The following is a 14894-nucleotide window of genomic DNA, read 5'->3' on the forward strand; positions in this document are numbered from 1 at the left end:
GCCGCAACATGTCCAAGGTGCGCAAGCCGACGATCGCTCATGGAGATCGCTTCACACCATGTTGGCGCGGGCACCTGCTGGATGAACTCGCTGGGTATGATTCTGCCTTGGATGGACTGGATTGCGCTGTCTGGGATGGATTGCAGCCGTCTTGGCTGGGACATGTGACCCGCCAGCCACCCACCCGCGACCCGCCACCGCGGTGGTGGCGTGCTCGGGGCAGGCGTTGTTTGGCCGCGCACCTGATTGGCTGGATGAATGCGTTGCCCCGAGCCCGTCCATCCACTGGCCGCCCCCATATAGAGCCGCCGTCTCCCGCACACCCCCGTCGCCCGCATCGTTTCGCCCACCTCCAAAGCCAAAGCCAAAGCCAAGTCAAAGCCAGCACCCCCATCAGCACCAGGCCGCAGAGACACAATGTCCTTCTTTGAAAATATCCTCCAAAAAGTTGAGCAGGTGAGCTGCTGTCGAAAGCTCGTTGACACCGCCAAGGACCAGGATCGATCCTCGGGGATAGCCATATCGATTTTGCATCTTACTGACGGGCTCTGGATCTGGACTCCATCGCCTTTCTGTTTCCGTGCTGTTAGAGCCTTGAGGGCCAGGCACAAGGCGGGAACCAACAGGGTTACCCTCATCAGCAGCAGGGCTACCAACAGCAAGGCTACCAGCAGCAAGGCTATCAGCAGCAGGGATATCAGCAACAGGGATATCAACAGCAAGGCTACCAACAGCAGGGCTATCAGCAACAGGGATATCAGCAGCAGGGATATCAGCAACAGGGATATCAGCAACAGGGATATCAACAACCTCACCAGCAGCAGCCCCACCAACAGCAGGGTGGCTACCAGAGCTACTCGTCAGCATCCTCGACCCACTACCAGCAGACCACAACCACAACCCACCAGCAGCAGGGTGGATACCAGCAAACCACCACCACCCAGCAGTACTCCTACCAGCAGTCGGGAGGCCGATACAAGGTACTGCCATCGTCATGCGCCGCCAATCCCAGCACATACTTTCCTCGATGATGTCCCGATCGATCTGTTGAATCAGCGTTGCTCGCTGAGGGTCCATTCTTGAACTGCCCGCCGTTGTCCGGACGATCAATGACCCACTCATTGATATGTCAACTCACTGACTCCCAAACCATCCGCTTGTGCCAGGCTCTGTTGATCGGAATCAACTACATTGGTGGCAAGAGTCCTCTCAATGGATGCATCAATGATGTCCAGAATGTCCGAAACTGGCTTCTCCATCGCAACCCAGCCTATGGTCAGAACATGCTTGTTCTCACCGACGATCAGCAGGACCCATCCAAGATCCCAACACGCGCCAACATGCTGAACGCATTCCGATGGCTCGCAGCCGATGCTCGTCCTGGAGATCACTTGTTCTTCCACTATTCGGGACACGGTGCCACTCAGAAGAACCTGGACGGAACTGAAGCTTCTGGCTTCGACGAAACCCTTGTTCCTGTCGACTATGAGAGGGCCGGACAGATTGTGGATGACGACGTCCACGCTATTCTCTGCAAGCCACTGCCTCAAGGCTGCAATCTTGTTGCGTTCATGGACTGCTGCCACTCTGGCACGGTGTTTGATCTGCCGTACACATACGGTGTTGATGGCAATCTTGACATCACGATCCGAGACAACAAGGCCGAGGCAGTCAAGCATGGAACCAAGGTAGGTCAATACTATATCGCTCAAACACGACTTTGATATAGGTTTGGGCGGTTGAGATGGAGTACTGACCAGGCTCAACTCGTACGCCAGGCTTTCTTTGCGTTGCTACAAAAGGACAACACCACCGCCCTGCGGGAGGTCGAGTCGGCAATCAAGCTATTTATCACGCCGGACCAGCAGCAGCAGAGTGCGCCGAACGAAGAAATGGCTCGGCAGCGCGACACCACCCGAGCGACCATCGTCCAATTCTCTGGATGCCGAGATGACCAGACCTCGGCCGATGCTCAGATTCAAGGCCGTGCGTCTGGAGCTCTGTCGTGGGCCCTCATGACTGTTCTCCAACGCAACCCAAACCCGACCTACACCGAGCTGCTTCGCGAAACTCGCGGGCTGCTCCAGGGCAAATACAGCCAAGTTCCGCAGATGTCGACCGGATTCCAGGTAATGTTGCAATGGTCAAGTGGGGACAATGTAGGACCGATGACTGGCGCTCATTGTTGACCAAATTTCCGGGTTGCTAACGTTGCATGCTACTGTTGGGGGGTCTGCTACAGATGGACGTTCACAGCGCGCGTTTCCAGGTGTGAGCACGGATCATAGTTGCTCTCCATGGAGTTCCCGGACATGCCGTGTCGCAGTGAAGTGAGGCGTTCCGTTTAGGAACGCTGGTCATGTTTAGCCTCTTCATCGATCCCGAATACACTCCCCTCTACATAATCAGCTTCGAATCTCGGCGCTGCACTGGCAGGCCCTAATCAATAGCGACGTGTACGCACAAGCAGGCCATCCATTCACCCAACTCGCTTAGCTTCGCTCTATATGTATTGTATTTCGTCTGCACGCAGTGCTCGCCAAGTTCCGATGGGCACATGGCAATAGGCTTGCTGGCTTAAGTTCTTGGACAGCCCTGTGCACTCGCTGGACATAGAATCGGCGTCACAAACGCACCGCCGACAACACCCCCGACCTTCAGACCAGCTGTGAATATTGCTGCTATGCCCTCGCCGAAGATGAGGCCGGTGGCCAAGGCCCAGCCCCACAGCAGCCATGAATTGACGTTGACCCGCTCCCACAACAGGGCCGTCAGGACACCGAGAGACATCACCACCGAGTACTGGCCGCCACCGAGCAGCATCGCGATGCCGACGGCGGGTGGACTCGGCAGATACCGCCGGTACCGCCAAGGTACCCGGCGTTTGTAGTACTCCAAGGCCGGGTAGATCAAGACAAGGACGAGCGAAAGGATGGCAGAGCTGAGTTGGATGGGCTGGGCAGAGTCGGATGTGAGTGACTTTGTGATCGCCGACCACGCGCCGATCCCGAGCAGATCAAAGGCACAGCCCTCATCCAGGTTCAAATCCAACAGGCACGGATAGGCGTTGGCCATGAGGATAAGCAGGCATCCAGCCAAGATCATGCCGATAATGGATCCGAGCAGGGTCGAACAGCACTGGGCTCGGATTGTCGGTCGCATGGCAGCAGGCGGCTTGGGCTGATCCATGGATGTCTTGGAGCCCAGGGTTGCATCCTCCGAATCCTTTGGACCGCTTGGATCACTCGGATAATCGGGCTCGGCTGAATCTGTGAGTTCCGGGGTAGAGAAGAATATATACGTTGGCGCTGTGCAGACAAGATACATGGTGTTGTGTGCAGGCAAACGTCTCGATAGTTCAACTCCGTGGCACATATCAGTCTGTAATCGTGCTGTGCCGGTAGAGAAATCCAGTCGACGGCCGCCAAACAATCAACCAACTGGGCGCCTCAGCGATGTCGTGGTGGTCGAACTTACTCAAAATGTCGCCTTCGGCTGCGTTGGCATTTTCGATCCCGACAAAGGCGAAGATGAATGCGCACAGAAATCCAAAGATGATATCGCCCGCCGGGATCGGGAACTGTGCATTCAGCGTGACAACGACCATGAAAAACGAGATGGTCAGCCCAAAGAGCCACTGCCATGCTGGCATCATATCTTCGGCAGCCACTCCGAGCTGATGTCGCTTCTCGTCGACATAGAGACGGATTCGAAGGAGCGAGGCCATGTTCATGGAGATGATTTCTAAGCTGTGCTTGAAATGTGTCCAGATCGGGTGGATGTTGAGGACAATTTCGGTGAGAGCGGCGCACAGCAGTATCGTGGCCCCGGGCCAGAGCATCCAGTTTCGGGGCGATGGTGGGCTTGGAGTGAAATACTGGATGACGTTTGGATCGCTGCTGGAGGGAACACCCGCGCATAGGCCGACGCCGACCAGGACCGGGCCGACCAATCCCCACGAAAGCACAGACCCGAGCATCATGGAGCCCGTCAGACGAGGGCCGAATATCATCCCGGCTCCAAAGAAGGCCGGCGACCAGCTGATGAACCAGCCCCAGTTTTCGGGCCGTTGTGCATCGGTCCATCCGAGGCCGTACAGCCATGCTATGCCGAGCATTATTGAGAAACAAACAGGTGAGTCTCTTACCGAGGACATGATGATGATGATGATGATGGTGATGATGAGAAGGCATCGCAGAGAGCAGCCACAAGAAGGATCCTCGCCGCCGGAGCACCCGATCAACCTTTCGTATTCTGCACCGTCCGTCTCCAAACCAGTAACCATTCATGGCGAAACCATCCGTGCCTGCTCAATGGTTTGTAATTCTCACCAAAGACATGCCAGGAGCCGAACAGTCCAGGGGCAAAGTGTGCCAAGATGCACCAAATAACCGACAGCATCATGCCGACAGATACAATGATGATGTTGGCCCGGGTTTTGTTCATGACCACCGTTGTGCTTTTTCCTTCGTACGAGTGGATCGTCCAGACTTCGCTATGCTGGGCGGTTAGATGGGCCGCTTGGACTCTGTTGGCTGCCGCGCTCGCATCGACCGGACCGTTCTCATGGGAGCTGAGAGCCGGAAACTCGCTGCCAGCTGGGACTTGGTCGGTGGGCAAGGGCGAGACTTGCCATGGCCGACACGACGATCCAGACCAGGCCTGGTACTGGATTCGATTGCGCAAGACAAAGAAGAGCCTGAAGGGAATCGAGAAGAAGACACCGAAGAGGGCGCTGGCGAAGCCGAGCGCATAGGTTCGCTTGGAGGCGGAAATGTCGCTCCCAAAGAGACGAATGTTGTAGCTCATCGGAATAGCTGTCAGGTTGATGGGACATATCCAGTGTGAGTCGGAGGAATGTCTTTGGTAGGTGGAGGTGAGAGAGTGGGTGGGTTGGGGTCCTGTGTAAGGACTATGTGGGAAATGGAAGCACAGCGGTTGGGGAGTGGTGGGAAACGCAGCGTCGTTGCAATCGGCTGTCTGGCCATCGAACGAATCATACCAGAGAGGAACAACGCCAGACTGCCGATTAAGGTCGCCGCCGTCTGGACGGCAAGGCTCTCTCGGAAGGTCGTTCCATACCACCGCTTGAAGTGGCCGGCGAGTTCGTGTGTTTGCATGGTTGTCGAGGGAGGCAGCTTCAGCAACGTTGGGCCAGATCGATCAACTTGAAACTGGAGTGGGAGCAAGGGCCGAAGCAGAAGAAGGACCAGGCAAATCAAACAACCAGGAACAAGATGCTGCAGCAAGTATCGCAGCTAGTCCACCGAGGAGAAGGACTGCGGGCGGTAGAAATAGGGCGACAGCATCTGGGCGATCTATCGAGACGATCCATCCGGCAGTCATCGGGCAGGAAAATGAGACATTGAACCAGGCGGCCATTGTATACCGAAATGGCCTGGCAACATGTCACAATCGCCAATCATGGGGCATAATGCACAGACACTCAGTGGTGACGACAGTATTCACAAGCAGAGCCATTCCGCCTGAGTCCCCGGCGGGTTGGATCCTGAATCGGAACGAGTCCATTCACCTCCACAACAATCGCAAAGCTGAACCGATGGGCACTGCCTGCCTGCACTACGACACCACTGGCAATAATCGCGGGTTGTGTGGGTCCAATGACTTTGATCGGTACCCAAACTCCATGAAATCCGCTCGCTGAGGTCCACCGGCGATTTTTTATCTTTGGTTTGTGTCTTCCTCCCTCACACAGGGAAATGATAATATCCATTTGAACGGGTGTGCGATCTGATCCGACGACGCCGCGTTTGTCCGCATGAGATGATGGATCCCATTTTTTCCAACACGTTATAACTTCGAGCGTCATGTTTTTCTTGGAGGGGCCGTACAAACGAAGAGGTCGGTATTCAAAAGCACTGGCACCAAGCGACTACAGCACAGGCTTCAACTATCGTCCGCCAAGACCACACACACGATCAATTCACCGAGATTCCAGGGCCGACTCGGACCAGCGGAGGAAGCTGACGAGTCGGCCGTGCAGGGTCTCTCGAAGGGCAAGGAAACCGAATCAAACCGAATCAAAGTCAAAATCACAATCAAATCAAAATCACAATCAAGTCAAAATCACAATCAAATCAAATATACAAGGGCAAACACTGCACACACTCCTATTTGATGCGCACAGCCGGCTTGTTTCCAAAAAGACGATCCTCCTGGATAAGGGCATCAATCTCACGCAAAAAATCCGAGATGGCCATGGTCGATTCTTCGTTCGTGGTGCTGCTTCGAGCGGTCGAGGGGTTGCTCTTGAAGGAATCTTGGCCAAGGCGAGGGGACGAGCGACGCTGGGGCGGAACGGGGGCTTCTTCGATGATGGAAAAGCGGTCGGCTTCGGGCGAGATACCCATGGTTTGCAGCCAGCCATTGACCGTCTCGGCAGTGACGGCCTTGGGAAGACGGACGTGCAGTTCATAGGCGCCGTTGGACTTGGCACGCGACTGCACCCGAATGCTCTCAGGGTAGAAGCGGTGCAGCGTAGAGAGGACATGAGCAACACGGTCCAAACGATAGTAATGAGCCCGGGCGGCACTCTTGAATTCCTGAATGGCCGTGGGCGACAAGGGGGCTGGTTGAGGGGAGGTGATCGTGCCAAGCTTGGATGCGGGAGAGTCAGAGAGGCTGCTTGGCCCATCCAAGGATATTGCACATGCCAATCGATGGAATATGGTCAATAACGAGCCGGTGGCGTATTACTTGTTCTCACTCCAACCGCTGAGCCACCTCGATGGCTGCTATGCAGAATAGAACGACGCCGCCAGTGCCGTTTGGGCCGGAGGTCAGGCAGTGCAGTGCTTACCTGAAGGACAGACCAACAGTCGGACGAAAAGCCGACCCTGCAATCGGAGACGTGAAGGCTTTGGGCTTGACTCTGGACTCGGAAAGCTCTCGGACATGGGTGGAGACCTCGGTCGTGTATTGCTTCGGCTGAGGGAGGCCCCAAAAGGTGAGCGTGTATCCATGCTGTTTGGAGAAAGAACGGATGGCAGTCAGCCGTCAATAGGCTGGAATCAGCGTGCATGCAGCTGGGAACTGGGCTTTGGATCGACACCGGGGTGGCAGCAGGAGCGAACTGGAGCCAGCAGGAGCCAGCAGGAGCCAACTGGAGCCAACTGGAGCCATGCGCTGTCGTGACGGAGACGATAGAGTCGCTGCGTGCACTCACCTTGTGGCTTGGAGTGAGAGTCGAGAGGTTGGGTGAGACGCCGGCAGGAGCGAAATTGCGGTGGTTGTCGTTCGGGGAGAACGGGCTGGTGAGCCAAACATTGGTGTGCAGAGAAGAAGCAGGGACGATCCGGGGTCCAAAGGCAGCCAGAGGACGCCGGAGGCCGTGGATGGCGAGTGCAGACGCCCGGCCCAGGATGGGCGGCGGGTGAAGTGGAGGCCTCGTCCACAGACGGAGGAACCTCCACGCCAGTGATCGCAACGTCGACATGGAGCTCTCTGCTGGGGAGGAAAGAGGGAAGGCCTCGGCCGCGGCCGGCTTTATATTCGAGTATCGAATGACAGGTATATCAGGAGCGAGGGCGCATGACCGCGACGTGGACGAATCGCCGCGGGCTTGATCACGTGTGCGCCACATGCCTGTTGTTCGCCATCCAACCGCCACCCATCCAGCAACCGCCGTCCATCAATCGCCATCCAGCAACCGTCACCCGACGATCACCCGACGATCACCCGACGATCACCAGCCAGTAGCCGGTATCCGCCAACCGGTATACGCCAACCGGTATACGCCAGCCGGTATCGAGCAGTCGCACAATCATTCAACATTCGCCATTCCCTTTGACCATGAACCCAACCCTCCAGTCCCAGTCCCAGTCCCAGTCCCAGTCCCAACAGCCCAGCGGCCAGATACCGATGACAGTCCATCCGTCCATCGCATCTGCAGCCGCAGCCGCATCCACGCCATCGGCGAGTCTGGGGCAGCTGGCCTCTCCCACCGCTCGATCGCAAGCTGCACAGATCACTTCTTCCTCAATATCCACCTCACAGTTCTCGATGTCCTCGCAGCCCCTTGCCGGCGCTGCATCGCAAGCCGCCTCTCGATCAGGGCGGATCCCAAATCCTGCTGCCTTCCGCTCAACAGTGGCACAACCAGCATCGACCATGCTCTCCATCAGCCCATCGACCCTCGCGATTAACCCAGCGGCCGCGACAGTCAATCCGGCCGCGATGCAGTCGGCAATGGGGGCCTTTCCCGTTGTGGGAGTGCCTCCGGGCCGCCCGCCTATCCTCTCGACTCCCATCAAGAATGTTCTCAAGCCCGATATCCAGATCAATGCCAACAGGGTGCCCTATACCAGCACGCCCGTGTCTTCGACGAAGCGGACCTATACCAAGAGAATCAAGACAGCGCCAGGTAAGGGAGCGATGAAGAGGAAGGATGGCTGCCGATCGATGCCGGTGCTCCACCGCTCCAGCCCTGGAAACTGACTTTGACCCAACGGCCACTCCCTCCAACCGCGGGCAAAACACACGAAAGTCGTCAGGCCCCACGAGATCGCCATTCCTCCGCCTGACCGGGCACCAGAGGATATCGCCCACAACGAAGAGATCAAGCGGAGGTGTGTATCTTGACGAAGAACCGTCCGATGTGCTGTCGCCTCCCACCACCAACCCGCTGCTGGAGCTCAACAATGTCCATCTGCGCATCCATGTCGCCAGGTTCTCGGAGACTCTCAAGCGCGACCAAGAGGTCGTTCAAGTGCCTCATCCGAGCCGGCCGTTTGCTTCCCTCCATGATGCCGTCGAGACTCTTTTCAGCTACCATATTCTGCAGGGCTCACGCGAAGCCCAAAAGTTCTCTGAGCACGAGCAGGCCACCCACAGTAAGCACCGCTCATGAACCCGTTGGGCAGATGTTCTGCAAAGTCTATATAGACGGTGACATCCCCAAGGGACGAGCAGGACAACATCGGCGCTGATTACCGTTGCTCATTCCTCACATCGTGTCCTGTCCGCGCTTTGCTTCGGCATTGAATGGCGTCTGTAGAGCGGAAGGCAGAAGCACTGCTTCACGAAAGCCAGCAGCTTGTCCGCCGATTCCGTCGGATCCAGGAGAAGGACGAAAAGGTATGCACCGCCGTGTCGATGTTGTGTCCAGCCGTCTTCGCACGGCGACTGGATACTCCATGCTTGGCAGGCAAGCGGGAGCGACCCCGGGCTGACGAGTGACCCGCTCTGTCCTTCCTCGAGCAGGCCGCTGTTCCAAGATACATCCAAAAGTTTGGCGAACACCTCGTCGACAACAACTTTCCGAGCGGGGATATCAGCGGCCTGTAGCATGCATGAGCAGAGAGACGCTGGGCCCGTATCCATCCCTGCCTTTGCAGCCCATAAAAACAACAAGCGCAACGTCGTCTTGGGCCGTGTGCACGAATCCCGTGTGCACGAATCCCGTTTGCATGAATACCGTTTGCTAATCTCCGCGAGTGACTGTCGATTGATGGGCCATAACCATGATTGCCCATCGATACACTGGAAACGGAGTCAACGCGCACAGGTTGCGGATCAAAGACACTCTGTTTCATTGGGAGCGCTTAGCGGCTTTACATAGCTGGTGTGGATAAGGGGCGTCATGGCACACAGCACCGTCAAGGATCACAACGGACTCGCCTTCGACGGGGGAGGTAAGCCCACCGGCGGATCTGAGTCGGAGCAGAGGCTTGACAGCAACGGTGGGACAAAGCCTACCGATGCCACAGGTGCGTCCCACTATAGCTCCTGTCGGATGGTCTCCCAGCGCTTGAAGGTATAGCCGACAAATGCCAAGTCCTTGTCGCCCTCAACTTTGGAGACCATGGGGTCGTTGACGGTCTGGCCGGACGTGAGTTGCTCAGGCACGTCTACCAGCTCGTCAGTCGGGAAGTAGGATGTATCGGTGATGGATCGCAGGGCGGGGACAAAGGGGCTTCGCTGGTGTCGCAAGGTTGCCCAATCGATCGATCGGAAGAATGGATGCGCCTGAATCTGGGAGATGTTCAAGCGATAGGGGGCGTCGCAGAGGAGGCTATTGAGGAAAAGAGCAAAGTGGTTGTTGGAGAGAGAGATGCAGCACATGTGAGCAAACGATCAGCACCGCACCGAATGCGAACAAATGATGGGCGGATGGGGCGTGCGCAAGGTGGCGGTCGTCAGGCGCGCTGCCAATGGCACCGACGCTTGCTCCACCGCCAGTGCGTCGTCGCATCGCCATGAAAGATCGGCAAACACCAATACACAGCCTTCGAACAGGCGACAGGATGGCAGGATTGCTTACCCTCGGATGAGATCCTCGGCCTCCGGGGACAGATGAACATCGTTGGGGATGTAAAAGTACTCCCGCCAGCCGATGATCTTGCGGTACGTCTCGTGAGGGTTCTCGCTGCAAAAAGGAGGATAGCCAACCAGGCACTCGAACATAATGGCGCCCAGAGACCACCAGTCACACTCCTTGCCGTAGCCCTGTTGTTGGAACACCTCGGGGGCAATGTAGTCCGGCGTGCCGACAGTAGAGTAGGCGACTGCTCGGCGGTTCTTCTTCCAGGTGGCGATTCGGTCCTTTCGCGAGAAGGTCAGATCAATGTTCTTGGCCGTTCCAATGCCATCGAACTTGGAGGAAGCGTTGGTGCTGTCGAACATGCGCTGGTAATATGAGGAGTCGTGGGTCTTGTGGAAGCCGGTGCTGAGACCAAAGTCCGAGAGCTTGATGTGACCGTCCTTGTCGATGAGCACTGCGATATCGAAAAGAAACAGATCAGCATGAGGACCAGATGCGGTCGCTGCCGTGTGGCTGCTGACGTGCGGGCAGCAGAAGCACAGCGGGATGGCATTGACATACAGTTATCGGGCTTGATGTCGCTGGTGTTGATCGGGGATACAGGGGAGGAACACAAGCAAGGGAGCATCAGCCAGACTGCCGCCATCGCATGGGGTTCACAATGACGCCCGACGTTGAGTCAGAAGACCTGTCAGCACGATGGCGGATCAAAGAGGTCGCTGCGATGCTTACCGGTGAATAAAGCCCAGCTCGTGGACGGCGCTGATGGCGGAAACACACTCGGCCATATAGAACCGCGTGACATCTTCCGAAAAGGTGTCGTATTTGATCAGCATGGTCATCAAATCTCCTCCGGGCAGGAATTCCATGATCAGATACAGGAACGAAGGGTCTTGGAATGAGTAGTACAGTTGGACAACCCAAGGGGAGTAGACAGATTCGGCAAGGACGTCGCGCTCGGCGCGGACGTGTGCAAGCTGCAGCATCGGCGTTCGAGTGAGACAATGACCGAGGGAGAGGTGGGCGGATGAGGAAAAGTGTGGGGTGGTGGATGCCGGGAGCAGAACCAGCCCGACCAGATTAGTGACCAAATTCCTGCGATAGGGCATCGCTCTCCTTGCCCAGTATCCAGTGCCGATGAAATCGCGCGAGGCCAGCGGTCGAGAGCATCGGAATGCTCCCTGGAATTGTGACAGCATCGACATGTGGCGATCGGCCTGACGACGTGCACTCTGGCGATGTGTCATGGGGACATCCAGAACAGCAGGCCTCCTCTTCCTCCCCTTCCCCAGGCGGTGTGGCTGCTTGCAGTACGGAGCCTGGCGCACCTGATCCTTCTTGACCATCTCGGACTTGCGCAGGGTCTTCATGGCATAAACCTTGCCGCTATCGGCTTTCTGGACCAGACGAACCTGGCGCCATTTCGATGCAAGCACACCGAATGTGTCAACTCGACAAACAGCACAAATTGTGGCTTTGGGCCAGACTGCCAACGAACCGAGCCGAGCCGAACCGAGCCGAGACATGCTGATCCCGGCCCCGTACACCATGTTGCGCGACAGCACTACCAACCTCACCAAAGGCGCCCCGTCCGATAACTTTGATGGTGAAAAAATCGTTGACACTCAGCCGGACCCGACGCAGCCGAAGGAAGTCGGACTCTTTTCGGCCGAGGGCGGTGAAGTTGCGGTTTTTCTTCTCCTCAGACCAGTTTTCTGCCTGCATTCGCTGCTCGACATCGAGGCGTCTGGGGAGGCGGCAGTGATGGCAGATGCTGAGCGACTAGGAAACGAGATACACACGTGTACAGCTGGTCGTCTCCATGCGCATCTGTCGCAGGAACACGACTGAGCGCATCCAATGCTGAAGTACCGACGGCAATGTTTCCACGCCTCCCGGTAATGGTCGCAGCGACAGCGACGACAGGACACAGGACGGAGGTGGCCGTACCTGTGCTCGCGCTCCGAGCATTCCGAGACAACCTGCTTGTAAAAGTTCTCTAGCCGGTACTTTGCCGCTGTGGCCCGATCGAGGGCGGCCGTGGAGAGGGAGTCCGGGCACCGTTCAAAGATGTATGATTCGTCGAAGGCATCCGACATGGAGACATCGGAAGACATGGCTGCGGGGTGGCGTTCGGTCGACGGGAGCGGATCGATGACAGCAAGAGAGATGGATCAGGCGAGGATCGACAAGCAGAGACCAACGGGCGGCTGGTGGGATGAGGTGTGGGGGGAGGGATCAGGACCAGCCAGGAGCAGGCAAGATGGATGGGTGGGCGGATGGAGCATCGGCCGAGGCGAAAGGAGGCCGAGGCAGGCGGCGACAAGCGAGCATAGGCGAGAGCGGGCGAGAGCGGGCGAGAGCAGGCGAGAGCGCCAGCGAGGAGCGGCTGCAGCCAAGATCGCGTGTTGCACTTGGACAACGGCGCGCCGCACAGGGCGGGTGGCCAGGCACTGGCTGTGCAGACACTGTGCAGACACTGTGCGCTGCGCACGCCGCCCCCGCTGGCGCGCACAGCCGCCGCCGCGAAAGGAAAGCAGCGCACGTCTGTGCAACGTGCGGCTGCGCGGGCGCGGCCACTGCCACCACCGAGCAGCAGTGTGGCTGAAACGGCGAGTGTCTCGACCACACGAGCATGAACAGCATGTCTCGTTCCGCTTTGGGCGCCGTTCGAGTCAGGGCGGTCGCTGTTCTGGGTGCCCAAACGCACGCACACCCATCACCAGAGGCGTCCCGGCCCTCTCAAAGTCGAGAAACCAGCAAACAGACGGTGGCTCATGCGAAGGGCGCTCACGATATGCTGTCCCGTCTCGTTCTGAAAATGCTGTATTGTGAGCCCGGTCACCGGAGAGCTGCATCGCCAGCCCGGCTGTCGTATGTACATTGGCATCAGCAATAGGTCTAACCGGAAATGTGCTCGGCGTAAGCAGCCTCGTCCAGGAGAGAGTCGAGCTCCTCGGGGTTGCTGAGCTTGACCTTGGCGATCCAGCCTGGGTTGACAGTGTCCGCCCAACAGAGTGAGCATCACGCACATGGTCGATCACAATCGGTCACAATCGGCCACAATCGGTCACAATCGGCCACAATCGGTCACAATCGGCCACAATCGGTCGTGGGCACATCAGGACGGAATGGGCGAGAGTCAGGAGGGTCGTCGCATTGGGTAAAGATTCGAGGCACACGGACAGAGGAAGGAATCGGGGAAATCGGCGGAGCGGTAGGGTCAGTGCGTGGCTCATCAAGATCACTTTCGTTTTGGACCGTCAGCGCTGTCAATATACTCGATACATCTACGCAGCAGCTCAGGCGCAAGAGCGACGCAGATACTAACCGTTCCCGAAGGGGCTGGAGTTGATCAGAGAGGGCTCGTCGTTGAGGGCCTCGTTGGCCTCGACGACCTCACCGCTAACAGGGCTGTAAACATCGCTGGCGGCCTTGACAGACTCGATGGCGCCGATTTGGTCTTGGTTTTACGTCGTAGCACATTGGAGGGCCGTTCAAAGTCATCGATCGAGGAGATTTGTGATGCCGCGTTTCATTTGATTCCATTACATTTAGTTACATTTCCAAAGCACCAGCCGCGAATGAATGTTTGGAATTGCCATGATCGTCAGTTACAGGGCCGGGCATCGCATAGGCGGCGAGTCAGCCTACTGCTCGTTCGCTTGCTTGAGGCCAGTTGGTTCTGGCTCCGACCAAGCACTTGCTGGAGATCGACAAACACTCACCCTTGATCGAGAGAGCCTTGCCAACCTCGGGGGTTTCGACAAAGACAACATCACCGAGAGCCTCCTGCGCATAGTTGGTGACGCCGATGGTGCCAACGCCGTTCTCAACAGAGATCCACTCGTGGTCCTTGGTATACTTGCGGGCTTATTGTTGGTCACGGTCGTGGGAGGCCGGCGTTGGGAGTGCGAGGCAATCGCCGCAGATCAATAGGGCACACGTTTGAAAGAGTGGCAGCGGGGAACGCAAAGCCGATTAGAAGATCATCCAAGAGACGGAGGACGATCGCAACAGCGCAACCTCGGGCTGGACATGCCGCCTCGCTGAGTGGCATGAGCGTATCGTGGGCTGGAGCGAGGGCCGACGGCCGTAAGCGCCGCGGCGGTCGGGGCTGCCTCGCGGCTGGTCTCGGTAGGACTGTTTCGGGGAAGCGACACTTACTGGCATAGGTGCGGACAGCCATGCTCATGGAAGGGAAGGCACGGAAGGCACGGGGCGCAAAGGCAGAGGCCCGGAGGGCTGAGCGAGCAAAGACACGGGCCAGCATTGTTCGGTGTGGTGCAGAAGGCAGGCGAGCAACGGCAGATCGGGGTGAAGAAAAGAAAAGGGCGAGGCGGGAAAGCAGGGCGAATAAATAGCGGTCAGGGCGGGTTGGGCTGCACATGCATCGTCTGTCGCCGCCCAGGAGCGCCGGCGGCACTGTGAATGCAGGATCCCTCTTGCCGGCCCCGTCTGCATCACACCCCCCAAAAAAAACACTAGCACTCAAAAGGAATGCGATGATCTCTAATGGTTATATGAGCGCATCTTGCCGGCTTGATCCCGGCATCTGCGCCCCCAACGGGCTGCGCACGGCTTCCTGCCACACAGCACATGTGTTGGGCAG

At 57.5% G+C, this 14894-nt stretch overlaps 6 protein-coding genes across 6 annotated transcripts; 3 read left to right on the forward strand and 3 right to left on the reverse strand.

Annotated features, from left to right (window-relative positions):
* Window positions 1-1109: 1109 nt before the first annotated feature.
* BJ171DRAFT_423797 (peptidase C14, caspase domain-containing protein) lies at window positions 1110-2189 on the forward strand (the record flags this gene model as incomplete). The annotated part of the gene is made up of 2 exons (XM_053107622.1): window positions 1110-1688; window positions 1779-2189. 2 exons carry the CDS (start codon window positions 1110-1112, stop codon window positions 2187-2189), a joined length of 990 nt encoding a protein of 329 aa, XP_052966939.1.
* Window positions 2190-2577: 388 nt separating this feature from the next.
* BJ171DRAFT_474694 (uncharacterized protein) lies at window positions 2578-5120 on the reverse strand (the record flags this gene model as incomplete). Its single annotated transcript, XM_053108752.1, has 4 exons — window positions 2578-3269; window positions 3478-4104; window positions 4332-4817; window positions 5003-5120. The coding sequence occupies 4 exons, from the start codon at window positions 5118-5120 to the stop codon at window positions 2578-2580; spliced, it is 1923 nt and encodes a 640-aa protein (XP_052966940.1).
* Window positions 5121-5659: 539 nt separating this feature from the next.
* Window positions 5660-7469, forward strand: BJ171DRAFT_503856 (uncharacterized protein). Its single transcript, XM_053110903.1, has 3 exons — window positions 5660-6642; window positions 6821-6984; window positions 7187-7469. Exons 1-3 carry the CDS (start codon window positions 5829-5831, stop codon window positions 7220-7222), a joined length of 1014 nt encoding a protein of 337 aa, XP_052966941.1. The 5' UTR covers window positions 5660-5828; the 3' UTR covers window positions 7223-7469.
* A 203-nt stretch (window positions 7470-7672) lies between these two features.
* On the forward strand, window positions 7673-9500 carry BJ171DRAFT_503858 (uncharacterized protein). Its single transcript, XM_053110904.1, has 5 exons — window positions 7673-8383; window positions 8507-8588; window positions 8689-8852; window positions 9017-9096; window positions 9223-9500. Exons 1-5 carry the CDS (start codon window positions 7813-7815, stop codon window positions 9304-9306), a joined length of 981 nt encoding a protein of 326 aa, XP_052966942.1. The 5' UTR covers window positions 7673-7812; the 3' UTR covers window positions 9307-9500.
* A 238-nt stretch (window positions 9501-9738) lies between these two features.
* On the reverse strand, window positions 9739-12381 carry BJ171DRAFT_423856 (kinase-like domain-containing protein; the record flags this gene model as incomplete). The annotated part of the gene is made up of 7 exons (XM_053107626.1): window positions 9739-10033; window positions 10283-10736; window positions 10844-10863; window positions 11015-11259; window positions 11611-11694; window positions 11855-12029; window positions 12233-12381. The coding sequence occupies 7 exons, from the start codon at window positions 12379-12381 to the stop codon at window positions 9739-9741; spliced, it is 1422 nt and encodes a 473-aa protein (XP_052966943.1).
* An 802-nt stretch (window positions 12382-13183) lies between these two features.
* On the reverse strand, window positions 13184-14555 carry BJ171DRAFT_474698 (glycine cleavage H-protein-domain-containing protein; the record flags this gene model as incomplete). The annotated part of the gene is made up of 4 exons (XM_053108753.1): window positions 13184-13272; window positions 13614-13745; window positions 14011-14154; window positions 14450-14555. 4 exons carry the CDS (start codon window positions 14553-14555, stop codon window positions 13184-13186), a joined length of 471 nt encoding a protein of 156 aa, XP_052966944.1.
* Between the last annotated feature and the right edge of the window lie 339 nt (window positions 14556-14894).

This window comes from Polychytrium aggregatum, assembly GCF_025602895.1.
Source record: "Polychytrium aggregatum strain JEL109 chromosome Unknown BJ171scaffold_17, whole genome shotgun sequence".
In the NCBI taxonomy this organism is placed as follows: Eukaryota; Fungi; Chytridiomycota; class Chytridiomycetes; order Polychytriales; genus Polychytrium; species Polychytrium aggregatum.